The 15,665-nt window shown below is 49.3% G+C and overlaps 1 protein-coding gene across 2 annotated transcripts in view; it reads right to left on the bottom strand.

Annotated features, from left to right (window-relative positions):
• Nucleotides 1–185: 185 nt before the first annotated feature.
• Nucleotides 186–15,665, bottom strand: part of LOC123354843 (histone H4 transcription factor) — a 45,529-nt gene continuing 30,049 nt past the window's right edge. The window contains exons 1-10 of one of the 2 annotated variants that reach the window (XM_044997183.1): nucleotides 8,676–8,925; nucleotides 7,877–8,056; nucleotides 6,818–7,044; nucleotides 6,307–6,418; nucleotides 5,430–5,582; nucleotides 4,535–4,612; nucleotides 4,312–4,432; nucleotides 3,981–4,119; nucleotides 2,433–2,557; nucleotides 186–1,611 (exon numbers count right to left, since the gene is read on the bottom strand). In XM_044997183.1, coding sequence (XP_044853118.1) covers nucleotides 1,089–1,611; nucleotides 2,433–2,557; nucleotides 3,981–4,119; nucleotides 4,312–4,432; nucleotides 4,535–4,612; nucleotides 5,430–5,582; nucleotides 6,307–6,418; nucleotides 6,818–7,044; nucleotides 7,877–8,039 — 1,641 coding nt within the window. In that variant the 5' untranslated portion in view covers nucleotides 8,040–8,056; nucleotides 8,676–8,925 and the 3' untranslated portion in view covers nucleotides 186–1,088. Of the gene's footprint in view, nucleotides 1,612–2,432; nucleotides 2,558–3,980; nucleotides 4,120–4,311; nucleotides 4,433–4,534; nucleotides 4,613–5,429; nucleotides 5,583–6,306; nucleotides 6,419–6,817; nucleotides 7,045–7,876; nucleotides 8,057–8,675; nucleotides 8,926–15,665 lie in introns of those variants that run through there. The other variant, XM_044997182.1, reaches the window with a different exon arrangement.

The raw sequence follows: 15,665 nt of genomic DNA, 5'->3' as shown, positions 1-15,665 counted from the left end.
CAGCATGAAGGTAGCTGTGTGCGTCACTGGACATGCCGCAGAGATGTGGTAAAAGCTCAAGTGTCACCTGCACCCTAGCTATTACACGGATCTGGTCACTAAAATCCCCAACTGCTTGGTCTGATCCCTGCCCTAAGGCACGCGAGAGCCACATTGACGGGGCCATGGCAGACACCACACAGCTGTACCCTGACCTGGCACACAGGACTTGTATTTATTTATTTATTATAAAAGCACTTACTTTGCACAGGCAGGAGCCCAGGCCCCAATGTGGGGAAAGCCCTGAGCAAGCACCCGAGGGGAGGACGAAGGCTGCACAAAGGTCCCCGAGTGCTGAGAAGGGCCCCCAGCTTACACCAGCTCCCCACCAGTGCATGGGGGAGAAGCAACCTGCCAAGGGCAAATGGACCCTTAGGCTGCTCCCCCGCTCAGCTCAACCAGGGGATGGGGCAGTGTCAATGCAAATACTGATAAGGGATCTGTTTGAGCGAGCCAGAAAACGGACACTCCCATGTGTCTGAGACAGGGTCAGGGCATCTTGTTCACGCAAGGCCAACGAGATACTGGACAGAATGAGCCTGCTTAAGGCCAAACAGCATCTCAGGAGGCAAGTCAATCCACCTGCAGCTCCAAAGGAGTGGAGATTCCGGCTGAGCGCAGGGCTCTCAGTGAGCACAGGGACCGAGCCTCTTAGCAGCAGGCGTCGGACCCTTCTGCCAGGGACCTTTGGGGTGGTAGTGGTGGAAACACAGCCCAAACCTCTCCCCATGGGATGGAGGGCACTGAATCCCCAGCTTGAATCCCCTTTCTTGCCATGAGAATATGTAAGGCTGCTCCCAGCATCCACTGACACCTTCCTCTCCCAGGCTGGTGCAAGGGAGATCGATCCCTCTCCCCCACCGGGTGCTGACCAGACGTGCTCAGAACCTTCCCACGGGCAGCACCAACTGCTCTGGGTCTATAATCAAGGACGTGGAGGGACCCTAGCAGGGTGATGGAGAGTGCTCGTGATTCCATCCCTGCCCTCCCAAGCAGGAGAGACACCTGAATTTCTTGAAGCCAAAGTGCAGAGAGGCAGCGCCAGCATCTCACATAATCTGTATCCCCAGCTCCTCAGCTGTCTTCTGTAGGCGGTCCATGACGTTCTCCTCCGGCTCCACAGCCAGGCCACTGGGCACCGCTGCCTGCTCCTCCGAAGGTGCATTGGCCATGACGTAGTACACGGTCTCGTTCTCCCCATGCTCATTGGTCCTGTTCACCACACGGATGATGGGGCCGAGCGAGGCGCTGGGGTCTTGGTCTGGCGAGGCCTCAGCTCTCGGGAAGGTGCTTTGCTGAGCTGGGTCAGGGTTGGCAGCAGCATAGACCGGTGGTGGCAGTGGGGCTACCTGCGATTCCATGTCATTGGCTTCCTCCAGGGAGGCCTCTGCTGGTGGCTCCAGGATAATCCCCTGCAAGTTGCCCTCACCCTCTGTCAGCACCACGCACTCCGCCGTGCCATCCAGCAACTCGCCCTGTTTCTCCCGGTCCTTCAGCAGCTGCTCAGTCAGCTCCACACTTTCATAGCGCACTAGCTGCAGCCGCATGTAGCCGTCCTCGTGTTCCTTGTACCTGCGCAGGCCAGAGAGAGGGACAGGTGGCAAAGGTTAGAACGGGGCTGGAAGGCGGATGCCTTGTGCAGTTACCGAGGCAGGACTGACTGCTTGGAGTGCTGCCCGACATGCTAGCGCACCCAACACCAGGCCATCAGTGGCAGTTGCTACCCCAAAGAGGTTATTTTGCAGCACTGATATTCCTGTGGGGCAGACACCCCAGCACACAGCACCCAGCGTGTTAACAGGCAGTGCAGTGGGGGAGACGTCATCAGGGAGGGTAAATTCTTTCATCCCCAGCCCCTAACGGTCAGCTTCTCCTTGTCTCAGCCACATGCCATACAGAGGGTTTACATCTCCACTCAGGCCCGGTTTGGTTTCTTTGTCCTGTCCAGTTTCCATGAGCAAATTTGAGAGCCCTCCTTGGCTTCCTCACCCTTTTAAGCCCTGGAACGTCTGGGGGAGACTGAGGCTTGCTGGAGATTACATCGCATAAGGCATCCTCAAAACGTGATCGGGCTTAGACTGGGGTGACACTCTCTCAGGTTGAGGAGAGCTGGATCTGGCTGCAGCCTGAGCCTGCTACTTCTACAAGCATCCCAGCAGATCCAGCTGCATTCGTGTGGCTGCTGCCCGGCAGCCCTAGTCTCTGATCTGCCACTGGAGGCTGCTACCTAGGTACGGATACGCCCCTATCACCGTAGTTTCAGAGAACCTAGGAGCAACACCCCACCTCCACATGACTGTTCCCAGTGAGCCTGCTTGCCAGTCCCCCACTGCCCCCTGTGGCTTGAGAGAGGTAGTGAGCTTTGCACATAGGAGAGGCTGGAGGTCCAGTACCTGAAGCGAGGATGGCCCGAGGGCCACTTGAACTGGTGTTTCTTCCTTAGGTGCACGGTGAGGTTGTTCCCACGTGTGAAGCACTTGTCACAGATGTGGCACTTGTACCGGGGTTCCGAGTCACCCTGGGGAGGGAGCGGGAAGAAAGGAAGGATGCAAGTGTCATGGGATTCAAACCCAAGCTGCCTCGTGGGAAGCCAGGCTTTCCAACAGGAACACCCCCCCGACAAGCTTTATAGCAAGCATCATTATGGCAAAGGAGTAGGGGACTAGTAACACTTCTGATTTCCAATCCACGGGATGGAGGGAATCTCATTGCCCAGGAGATCCCGTGCCCAGGCTGCTAGCTGTTTGGGACTGCTTTGCAAAGTAGCCACAGAATCATAGAAATGTCAGACGGGAAGGGACTTCAGTAGCTTATTTAGTCCAGTCCCCTGTACTGAGGCAGGGATAAGTATTGGCGCCGTACCTACGTCTGTAGAAATACAGGTATTAAAATGCTTGCCCCATGCCAGGGAGCAGCAGAACACACGCAGTCAGCCACGCAGGGAGGAACAGGGGCAGGCGGACCGCCACTGGTGCTCCCAAGGGATTAGCCAGAAGGCGATACAAACGGACGGCTCATAAAATTAGCACAACTGCCAGGTTAGTGGATAGTGCCCAAGAATGGAAAACTCCCACTCAAACCCCATGAGCCACCATTTATAGCCAGGAAAAAGCAGGCCAGAGGCTAGGCACACACGTTAACACACCACAACGCCTCAATTACTGGGTGTGTATGCCCAGTTCTGGTTAGTGTTCTCTGCGTCTTTAATGTCTTCACTGCAGGGGCCTGCTACTTGTTTGTCAGGGCTCCCCTACTGTTCAGTACATCTTTGCTAAATGGCCAACTCTGAAGAACTGCTGCTCTTGCCGCCCTCGGCCCTGCATTGGAAGGGGGAGCAATTCCCTGTTCCCAGCCAGAGAGCAGAGATCAAAAGAGATCAGACAGCCAGAAAGAAAGTCATGAGAAACCCCCTCTCCCCAGATAACTCGTGTTGTGTCATCCAAGAATCAGATTAGCCATTAGCACTGCAGCAGGTGGAGAGAGGAATGGAAAGGACAGAAGAGTCAATTCCTCCCGGAGCTGATGGATACCAAGCATGACCATGGACTGTTCCAAATCTCTGGGGGGGTGAGAATGAAGCTGAGATTTGCGTTAGAGTTTTATGGTCACCTAGAAGGCTAAGGCGGGCTTGGGAGAAAGACCGGTCGGGTGGAAGTCAGGAGATACGAATTCAATTCTCAGCTCTGCCAGACTCTCCGTATGACTTGGACAAGTCACTTGGTCTCTCTGTGCCTCACTCCCACATCTGTCTAGCAGGGAGGAGAGTATTCCCTTCCTCTCGCTCTTTATTTAGATTGCAAGCTCTTCAGTGTAGGGCTCATCTCTCATGACATGTATGTGCAGCACCTAGCACCCTGGGCCGCAACCTTGCTTGGGGCTTCTCAACATTAATGCAATATAAACAGTGGGAACAGCAGCAGATTCCCTGGTTCCCTCCTCACCTCGTGGACTTTCCTGTAGTGCAGTTTGATGGAGCAGAGGGAACGCGCAGTGAAGCTGCAGGCTTCGAACTCGCAGCGATAGGCTGGCTCTTTGCTGTGAGTGTCCAGGTGCTTCCTCAAATCAATGAGATTTTTACAGCTGAAAGGAAAGAACGCGGGAATGAAGCCAAATGTGTGTGAGACCCCTATTCTATTTTCCTCCCTGGCTCATCAGTGCTTCCCCAGGCCCTGACAGCCCAGCCACCCTCCCTTCCCCCCACACAGACCCAGGCCCCGCCTCTGAAGCCCAAACCCACTCCACCCTAGGGAAGTACAATCGCAGGGACCCCACCTGTAGTCACAGTAGTCACACTTGAAGGGCCGCTCCTCGCTGTGCCGGAAGCGGATGTGGTTGCGCAGGGAGGAGGGCAGCGGGCAGGTCATGTCGCACAAGGGGCACTTGTAGTGGTTTACTGCTCGAGAGAAACGAGAGGGAAGCCCATCACCATGGAGTGGGGAGAGGGAACGCACTTGCCAGAGCGACGGCTGGAAGAGAGAGAAGGGCCTTTACTCACCATGGTTCCTCATGTGATCACGCAGCAGCCTCTCAGTAGCAAACCTCTTGGAGCAGTGGGAGCACTGAAACCTCTGCTCTGTAACATTGGGGAAAGGTGGGGGGAGAGAGAAGGGAGTGCACAGAGGGGGAGGGGAAGGACAGAAAGAACAAAGCAGAGAGACAGCAACATGCAGGACGAAAAGTGTTAGTTATATCAGAGCCAGGAGCCCTTTCTCCTCATCCACAGCCACTGACGCTGCCCCTGGCTAGAGAGCCACTGTCTTTGCCTTCCAATGAACACAGTTCTCCCAGTGCAACCACTGCATGACCCAGGAAGCAACCCCAGAAGCAAATTCTACTGCCTTCAAGGATGATCACAAACACAAGTCTAAAAAGGAATGAGACGCACAGGAGCTGGGAACATACAGGGAGAGCTGGGAATGTACACGGGGCCCCTGCAGGGAGCTGAGGGGAGACCAGCAACTCCTCTCACTTTTAGATACAGGCCCAGCCGGAAGCGGAGAATGCACAGCACAGTACTGACTCCAGCACCCAGCCTGGCACAAAGGAGCTCAAAGAGATTTTAAATGAATCTGTCACTGGCACAAGGGCCTGACTCCCAGCCCGAGACATTAGTCCCATGTCCACAGAACAAGAAAGGCACTAGATACAGCAAGACAAACCTCCCCCGTGCTGCCCCACTCCTGCCTGAGAGGGGAATTCAGTCTCAATGGCCTATTCAAGGCGCTGGTCTCTCTGGTGAGCCTGAGAGCCAATCAGTGCCAACATTAACAGTGGTCGTGCCCTGCTAATGCCTTGCTACTAGAACAGAGATAGCTGCTGACAAATCAAATGATCTGGCTAGGAGCAACAGGGTAGCTCAGTGACAATCCCACTCCCACTCAGGTGCTTACGATCCAGGGCCGTCTGCCGGCGGATGTGGTCAAAGAACTTGGTGTTGTTGGAGAACATCCCGCCACAGGTAGGACAGGCCACTACCTTCTCCTGCGTGTGGCTGCGCAGGTGTTCCCGCAGCTTACAGCGCCCTTTGAAGGTGCAGTCGCACTCTGAACGTAAGAGGTAGAGACAATGGTTAGCTCCTTGGCAAAGGACCAGACAGCTCCAAGAAACTTTCAGTAGCACAGGCAGAGGAAAATGCTTTGCTGCCCCCAATGGAGAGCCAGGCCAGGCATGCTGCAGATATGTAGAAGACTGGATACAGGCCTACATACAGCACAGATCTGTCATTCCACGGGACACAGGAGCAGCTGAGACGGTCACGGCCACGTGAAAGACAGCAGTTATTGTTCAAGTTAAACCAGCATTTCCCCCTTGCTGTTCTGTTCAGAGGCAAGGGCAAGTTCAGAGGCCTTGATACCATCTATTTAATTCCTCAGCTGGAATCAGCAGAATTAAGCCCAGCCATGGGGACTAAGAAGCCAGAGTCCCAGGTTATATTCCTCACTCTTACACTGACATATCGTGGGCACCCCAGCAAGTTGCCTCTGCTGTTTGGTTTCTGTAGCCATCCAGTGGGGAAATGGGTGAGGCAAGGCCCAGCTCAATAGTGTTTAGCAAGCCCTTTGAGCGCCTCAGTGGAAAGGTGCTACAGAAGTGCAAAGCTTTGCTGTTTGTCAGCTGCTCCCCAGCCCCCCTGAGGAGAGCTTTCAAGTTCTCACATGTGCAGGGACTGTGTTTTGTTCCATGTTTGTACAGCACCAAGCACAATGAGGTCCCGGTCCATGACCTGGGTTCTTAAGTGCTACAGTAACATAAATAAAAATCAAATACCTTTCCAGCCACAAAAGACCACATGGTTCTCCTTCCCAGCTGCCTTGTATTCTGAACAGAAGCTGTGATCCTCCACATGCCGGTAGAACCATTCAGGGTTATCAAAAGATCTCTGTTGGGGGGAGACAAAGCCAGAAGAATATGGGTCAGCACACGCATACCAGCAGTTCTGGTACAGCTCAACTTTGACAAACCGTTCTCCCTCCCCTCCCTGGGGGCAAACACAGAAAAGCACAATCAGGGCATTCAAACTGGTTGCAGTGCTCATAATGCTGAGACCATCTCCCTACCCTAGAACCGAGACTTTGTTGGCTTGAACCATGTAAGGCCCTGTCTGTGCCCCCACTTGAACTGGGCTGAGTCCTCAAGGGTTACATCAGATTGACAGCAACTCTCCCAGTTCCCGGGCATTCACTGTGAGAGAATAAGCCCCCCTTTTCTCCTGCTCCCACCTGACTGCGCACCCACAGACAGGAGTTAGGAGGGCTGATCCTCTCTCTGTTGCTCTCACCTCACAGTACTCCCACAGACACAGGAAGTTTTCCTGGATCTCAGGAATGATGTTACGGCTCTGGAAGTCCAGCTGACAGTGGCTCACGTCTGACTGGCTCTGCAAGGCCTGCAGGCCCCACTGCTTCAGCTTAGTGTGGTAACAGTGGAAGTAAACATGGCGGACCAGGTCTGCTGAGCTCTCTGGGGAGCAGAAGCCACATTCCTGCCACAGACAAGTGTATTCTTCTGCAACACAAATAGGAAACACAGTTACTGACAAATCTGTAGAAAATGAGTGTCGCCCTGTTAAAGCTTAAGTCCCCATAAGCAAGAGAAAATAGAAGCTTTTTTCATAGCCTTCTCTCCCCGCCAGTGGTGGGACCACCTACTTATGGTGAGAGGAGAACTCTCATCTTCCTACTTGTTCAGTTCTGGATTCTGGCTTATGATTCACTACAAAGGCAGCCGAGACCTTGCACTCAAGACAGTCAATATAAACATCAACTATTTACAAAAATAAATCTCCTTAGCTCTGATAATAGCTCAGGTGTTCACAGATCCCAGTCCTGTGCTCAGAATGCTAGATTATGCATCACCCTTTAAAAATATATAGTTAATGCTGCTAAGCATCTTACTGAGCAGATGTAATTCTATAGATGTAATTGAAGTCACACAATGAAGAAGACTGTAATTTAAGGGTTTGCTATTGTCCCTTAATTCTACAGACAATGAAGGATTGCTGTGTCAGGTAAGGGAGAACAAAGCCTTCCAGGTTCTTGATACAAAGCTGTCCTGCACCACAGCCTTGAATCACGACCAGACACTCTAATAATAATAATAGACAGCAGAGTGCACTAGATCCACTGGAAAGTTTATTTTCTTACCACAATGCAGAACACATTATCCCCAGCGGACACTATGGCATCACCCTCACTGGGAAATTCATTACTGAAATTTCTCCATGTCTACCAGGAGTGGTTCAGAATAATGAAGGGAGCGTGATGACCCACCTGATGGCTCTTCCAACCCAAGAGTCCACTTTTAGTTATAGTTTTTAATTGCACTCAGTGTCCCTTACCAAGAGGGTTCATCTCATCCCTATGTTCCCCACGAAGATGCAGCTGCAAATGCTCCGACACATGATCACAAAACTCCTCCATCTTAGAGGCCACATAGGTGCACATCTCCCATTCACACTGAAGCACCAACTTTTCCTTATTGCCAGCCTTTCCAGGAGGCATGGTCCGACCTTTAGGCACTGAAAGAAGATGTTACAAAGACACAAAATGTTTCTCACGCCACCAAGAAAACCACCACCACCAAAGAAGATGCCCTCTACAAAGCCCTGGGGCTTCCTAGATGCAGCGTAGGTCATGGTACTATAAGGAGGGTAGAACTATAACTGCTGCGAGGGGAAAATAACCACAACACAACGCTGTATTTTGCAGACACAGCCCCTGCCCCAGGGAGAATCGGGGAGAGGGTTGGTTTGTGACAAGCCACATCAAGAATAAGATGCAACCCAAGTAGGAGCCCCAGGAAAATCCAACCCCCCCCCCCTCCTCCCGCGAGCGGAGAATGACGCTAAGGCAGGAGAAACCAGCGTCCCCAGCGGGCTGCCAGGCGCCTGCCGCCGGAACCGGAGCGCCGGGGGCGCCGTGTGGACGCAAACCCTACGGTCCAGCGCCGCCGGCCGGCCGGCTCCCAGCGCAGGGGCTGCCCCCGCTGCAGGAGGCAATGGCCGGATCGGAGCCGGGGGGCGCGGCTCCCCCAGCCCCAGGAGAGGGGACCCGGGGACAGCGGGCCCCGAGACCGGAGATGAGCCCCAGGGGGCCGCAAGAGCGGAGGGGGGGGGGAAGGACCCGATCCCGCGTTACCGGCGGCTCCTCGCGCCGGCAGCTGCCCCGCTCCGTGCCCGCCGGGAGGGGGGGGGGAGGAGGAAGCCCGCAGCAACCTAAAGGCCGGCCGCCTTCGCAGCCAATGGCAGCGCTTCCTCCCAGCCCGGCAGCCAATCCTAGCGAGGGGAGGGCGCGCGGGGCGTCGGGCGGGAAGGACTCGGCCGGAAACGCCCCCCGCTAGGACAGGACACGAAGGTTCCGGCTGCCTGTCAACACGGAAGTGCCCGCGTTTGGCACCGGAAGCGGAAATAAGCAATGGCGGCCCCCTTTTTGGGGTATACAAGGGAAAGCTTTAAGTCTCTGTTTTGACCTTTGACCCCGGCAGAGGTCGGAAAACTCAGTGGCTCCGACCACCGCTTGTTTGACCTTTGAACTCTGACCTATTAGTCTGTCCATGACCTTCTGAGCCCGGTGGGCCAGGAGCTGTCCGTGAGCCCTGCCACTTGACTCCTGACCTTTGACCTTCTCAGCTGTGGCTTCAGTGGCCCTTTGACCTTCCCAGGAGCCAGGGGCAGGGACCTAAGAGCAGTGGCTGGAGGCAGAGGACACCAACCCCTGGCAAGTGGCGGGGGGTGAGACCCAATCACTAGTTGCCACTTCTCTTACAGCACCAAGCCCCGTCACCGCTCCTGGCACAAGGTGCAACCCATGCAGGGACTGCCCACCAAATCTGTCTCTGACCCCAGTATAAACTCCCATCAGTGACCCCAATGTGCCAATGACCCCTTAGCCATTCTAGGCCGATACTACTAGGGCAGTCACTGCTGCAAAACGCTCTACACACCACATTAACATACATACACTAATAAACACAAAACTTGCACACACTACAAACACACAAATACACACAATGCTCATCAGGGCAGCTCTAGATATTTTGCCTCCCCAAGCACAGGCTGTCTTTGGCGGCTTGCCTGTGGGAGGTCCCTGGTCCCGCGGATTCGGCAGCCCGCCTGCGGGAGGTCCGCCGAAGCCGCGGGACCAGCGGACCCTCCGCAGGCATGCTGCCGAAGGCAACCTGCCTGCCACCCTTGTGGCGACCGGCAGAGCGCCCCCATGGCTTGCCGCCCCAGGCACGTGCTTGGCGTGCTGGTGCCTGGAGCCGCCCCTGCTGCTCATCACTTAAACGTACATGCATTTCTAGTAAGGAGCAAAACACTTTAAGAAAGAGGTGGAAAAACTGGAGAGAGTCCAGAGGACAGCAACTAAAATGACAAAAGGTTTAGAAAACCTGACCTCTGAGGAAAGGTTAAAAAATCTGGCCCCGCTGAGTTTTCAGAAAAGAATACCGTGGGAGGATCAAATAACAGTCTTCAACTACATAAAGGGTTGTTATAGATAGGATGGTGATCAATTGCTCTTCATGTCCACTAAAGGTAGGACAAAAAGTAATGGGCTTAATCTGCAGCAAAATGGATTAAGATTACGTATTAGGAACATTGTTCTAATGATAAGGATAGTTGAACACTAGAATAAGTTATCAAGGGAGGTTGTGGAGTCCCCAACATTGGAGGTTTTTTACGACAGGTTGGACAATGCCTGTTAGAGATGTTCTAGATATATTTGGTCCTGCTTCAGTGCATGAGGATGGACTAGATGACCTCACTGAAGGTCCATTCCTGTCCTACATTTCTATGATTCTAGATCCAAATCCTCAAAAGGGATTTAGGCATCTAGCTCCCATTGAAATCAATGGGAATTAGGCACCTGAATACCTTTGAAGATCTGGGCCTAAAGACTTAACGTCAGGTTAGGAAATATTGTGACCTAGTCCTCCTCCTCAGGAACTCTCTCATTCTCTGGGACCGATTTATGATTGATCGTTAATGAACCTCATGGTCACTGCTTCTATTTTATCATGATTATTCAGATATAAATACACCATTGGGCCAGAGGAGCAGGGCAGTGGGTAAGCCTCTGAAACTTACTGAATACTATTTTTATCCCCAAAATGTTAATATTTCTTATTGGGTTCATCTCTAATGTTGAATCGTGAAGGCCCATGCGAAAATTCATGCAAATAACACTAGGCAAATAAGAGGCAGAAGTTCTGAGTCAGTCAATACAAATAGTGATCCTGCTGTGAAAACAGATACACATCACTGGGACTTTGAAACCTTCCTGCAGTATCGTATTTGAGAACAATGCTTTCTATTCTTCCTGTGATGTGCGTGTGTAACCTGGATCATAAATAACGAGGCAAAAAAGGTTATAACGTGTTTCTTTGGCGTTCTACAACGTGTATTACATTTATTATCAGCATCTTCTATTAAAGGGCATTACAAACTGTTGTGGGCCATAATTTGAACAACCTTCCTCCCCCTTTTCTCTCTCTTTGCAAAGTCCATCTAATTACTGGTGTTTTCTACCCCCTATCTGCCGCTGAATAAGGAATTCAGGATCAGGATTTTGATGTTCAATGTCATTTTTGTTAAGAGATAATATCAATGCCAGTAGCCCAGGTTTTTTATGAGTACCGACAAACGGGTGTCTACACTTGTAATGGAAAGATACAAATTATTTAAAGAAACATGTCTGTTGCAAACTTTCTAAAGAAAACAGTGTTAAAATTTTTTCTTGGTGGGGGAGGTATGTGGTGGGGGACAAATTGTCTGTTTCATCTCTTATACAGGTTTTCATACGTATTTTTCAAGTGTTTTGCTTCCACCTTAACATTGTGGTTACTTGTTTGCTTATATATAGGACTTGATCCAGCAAAGCCCTTAAAAACGTATTGATTTCAATAGAGCTACCCATCTGCTCTTAGTTAAGCATGTTCTTAAGTACTTTGCTGGACTGAGGGCTTATTGATATCACGTCTCATAATCAGTATACCTGCCTCTCAGGGTTGTTGTATGGATTGATTAATAGGTGTAAAACACTTTGAAGATATCAAAAGTAATGCAAGGGACCCAAACGTGTATGCATATACTTAACTTTAGCCACACTTTAGTAGTTGCTTTGGGGCCCAAGCATTGAGTATATCATGAGATTTCATGCGGTACCTCTTTTTCCTCTGTGTAACTTGACAAAATGTGAAATCCTGCAATATATTATAACTGAAATTTACAGTTGGTCACCATGGTAAACAGGGCAAACATTGTTGTCATTTGTTGTATAAACAAGTAAACCCCTCTCATCCCAGAAGGCTACAATCAAATTACTGGCAGCTGGAGTTCACTGTTAAACACAGTAAATTAACTGTTTTATTATCCATTAACTTTATGCTGCATGTGTCACGCTATCTGGAGTGGCTCACACCTGTGAGTGCCTGCCTCAGACTGCCAGAAAACAAGAGCAGACACCCCAAACTGGTGGTATGTTTTATAATTAGATTTCACCGAGTCAGTAACAGATGTGAACTTTTGGAGCACTATACCAGTCTTACCATGGAGTCATAGACCCTTAGATTCTCCAACCTATCTTGCCACTCTAACAAACTGGACTTTGTGATAAAAGCTTACTTAAAACTAAAATCACACCACATCAGGTTTCTCCCAGTTCCAGGAGGCCAGCCACTTACCCCAGCTCGGTTGATACTCCACATCTTATACCAAAGACAACGGTGGCAGCCAAATTTATAGTAAACTAACTAAAGATTTATTAGCTAAGAAAAAAGGATGAGTTATTGAGAAATTAAAACAGGTAAAATATAACAACAGGTGAATCACAATTTGTGACATCAAAGGGTAGCAGTAGTGTAATAAATGGAATTTCCCCAAAGTCTTTCAGGGCTACCCAGAATAACTCTGGAGATCTCCGTCTTCTCATTCAGTTATCCTGCCCTGTTAGAATCCAAACAGTCCAGAGATGAAGGATCTTTCTTTGGATCCATTCTTATATCTTCTCACAGAAGACGAGCTGACAGTCTCTCTACCAACATGGACTTTTCCTTTGATGACGATGAGTGAGGAATGCACTTGGTCTTTTCACTAAAGGTCATCACACACAATGGCCATTCTGATAAAGTCCATCATTAGCATTACACCAGGCTTCTTTGATGTCTGATGAGTTATTTAGTTACAGGGGTATTTACTCTGTACATGTTTGTTATTACATTATAACAGGAACAGATGAGTGAAAACATTGCATGTAACATCCCTTTAGTTTTATGACATTTAAACACCCAAAACATTAATTACTTTGATCTATACTAATCCACGAGTGAAATGACCTGAAAACACTCTAGCATGATCTGGTCAGCCAGTGTCACAGCATGTTGCAAAATAATGTTATTTAACAATAAACAGCAAAAATGCTCTCCACTTAACAATGGGTTTCAATCAAAATTTGAATTAGGGAAATAAACACTGAAATACATCTCTTAGGCCAGTGCTTTGTCTTAGTAAATAGGAGTATAATTATTAGCAAGGTTTGTTTTGGGGCAGGCAAAGAGAATTTAAAAATCAAACAGGATGGTATAAGGCGTGTAATATAATCCAGTGGTTCTGTTATGGTTATAGGGCAGTACTCAATTGGCTGTATATCTGTTTCCTATTATGGATCCTGATCCTGAAAATGAAATAAATGGAAGATGTGTGCATAAAATCCCTACACTGCATTGAAAATCTCAGTCCCATGTTTTGGGAAGGCAGGTGTGTGAGAAGAACTGGGGTCTGTGGTAAGAAGGATATTGGTTGGGTTTTGATTTCATCTTTGGTTCATTATTTTCTTGGCTTGGCATGAGGAGCAGCTGCAGGTTCAAATGTTTTTTTAACACAATTATTTTTAATTGCTAGGAAAGACACTTAGGCCTGGTCTACACTGGGGGGCGGGGGGAGAATCAATCTAAGTTACGCAGCTTCAGCTATGTGAATAACGTAGCTGAAGTCGACATACTTAGATCTATTTACAGTGGTGTCTTCACTGCTGTAGGTCGACTGTTGATGCTCCCCCATTGACTCCACCTGTGCTTCTCGCTCCGGTGAAGTACTGGAGTCAATGGGAAAGCGCTCAGTGGTCGATTTATCGCGTCCTCACTAGACGCGATAAATCGACTCCTGCTAGATTGATCACTCCGGAGGTAAGTGTAGACATGCCCCTAGAGTCAATAGATACTTCTGAAACTATATGGAGCAATCTTGGCTCCATTGAAGTCAATAACAAAACTGGCATGGACTTCAATGGGGCCAGAATTTCACCTATATCTTTTAGATCTAAAGAAATCAAGCAAATAAGTATCAGGCATAAGAGGTGGAAGCAGACAGAGCTAGTGAGGAGCTCTGACAATAGGTAAGCAGGTAGAAAGCTGACACTACTGCTTAGTATACAAAAACGTATTCCTTTTACTGTGACCTAATACTCTCCTCCCAAGCTTTATTGGGTCCTTGTTACTTCTTGACACGAACCTTGATTGTGAGCTCTCTGGGGCAGGTGCTGGCTTTTACTACATACTTTCCTGCTAAACTCTGTTTTTTTTCTTCCTTGTCCTCCCACCCGTCTCCTCTCTGTTGGTCTCTTCTGTTATGTCCAGTCTGACTCCTAACCTATGAACTCTCTGTCTCGGGCAGGGCTGTCTGCTTTGTCACATGGATGCACAGTGCCTGGCACAATGGTGCTCTGATCCCTGGCTGCAACCTCTGAGCCCTAGTGTGATATAAACAACAGTGGCTTACACAGAAGAAGTGAGTTTGAAGGAGGAAAGAAAGGCAGTATATCCTTAGTAAAAGCTCCAAGCATAAGAAGCCTGTGGATGTGGAAGAAGGGTATGGTTGAAATAAGAATCTTCCATGGGGTGGAGGAAGAAGAGATCAGTCAGCAATTACAAATTCAACAGAGAGGTCATATATCAGACTTTTCCATTCATGAAGTTGGCTCTGTGTTTTTATCACCACTCCTCTCTGGTCAGACTTCTGTCTTTTTGCATTATACGGCCAGACACACACTCCAAGTGATGTAGATTCAATACGTCAGGAAGGGAGTTGCAATTTTCTGTTGTTTCAGCTTCCCATGAGCTGCTTTTCTTTCTCTTGACATGCCTGACAGGAGCAGCCTTTGCCAGCAGCTGCTTTCCCCCCACCCCTCCGAAAACAAATGATGGATGGAAAAATAAAAGCCCTCCTCCAATAATGCTGCCAGTGGAGTTACAAAGAGGAATGGATTTGGACTGGCAGACCCTTGAGCTGTCAATAGACTCCAGAAGAACTATTTGATTATGAAGAATGTACTGGCACTATTTCACACAGGTAAATTTAGTGTCTACTTATGCAGGACATAGTATATTGAGCAACAACCTGCTGTTCTTGTAAACAAAATACTACAGACCTTGTCCCTCTTACTGCACCTTTCAGTAATGTCACACAATAATGATCTCCCAACTGATAATCAGGGCAAGTTTCTGAATCAAGGTACAAGCGACAACATTTGAAGAAGAAACAGTAAATAGAGTTGACGCTGCCTCTTGGTTCAGGAAGAGCAGAAATGCAGAATTCAACAGAGTGCATTGCTATCTGCAAGGAGTCTAATACTATCCACCTAGAGACAGTGACAACAGTGTATTAGTAGAATGGAAGCTTCTTGCATGCTAATGGAGAACAAGTCAAGGTCATTTACTAGAGAGCTATGAAAAGAGCATCTAGCAGGAAGGACTGAATATGGATTGGTAAAGACACATGGATATTCATCTCCGGTCCCGATTGTTATTGACTGAAAGGTGTTACCATCTTTGATGCTCTTTGTGAAGCTGGTTGGTGATCTCAGTCCACTCCAACAGACCCAATCCAGTGTCCACTGCAGTTCATGGAGAGTATTGCATAGATTTCTTTTACATTTTTTAACATCTGACCTTGATTGTGAGCTCCCTAGAGCAGGGATTGTTGTTTTATTACTTGTGTGTACAATGCCTAGCAAAATGATGCCCTGATCCTCGGCTGGGGTACTGTGCTACAAGTAATATGGCATTTTCCTAAGCACAATTTCTCTGGCCAAGTCCCTTTTCCTCTCTGCTATATGGAGACTGCTGATCACTGC

This window comes from Mauremys mutica, chromosome 22 (genome assembly GCF_020497125.1).
Source record: "Mauremys mutica isolate MM-2020 ecotype Southern chromosome 22, ASM2049712v1, whole genome shotgun sequence".
NCBI classification, from domain to species: Eukaryota; Metazoa; Chordata; order Testudines; family Geoemydidae; genus Mauremys; species Mauremys mutica.
This window is presented reverse-complemented; position numbering and strand designations above follow the sequence as displayed.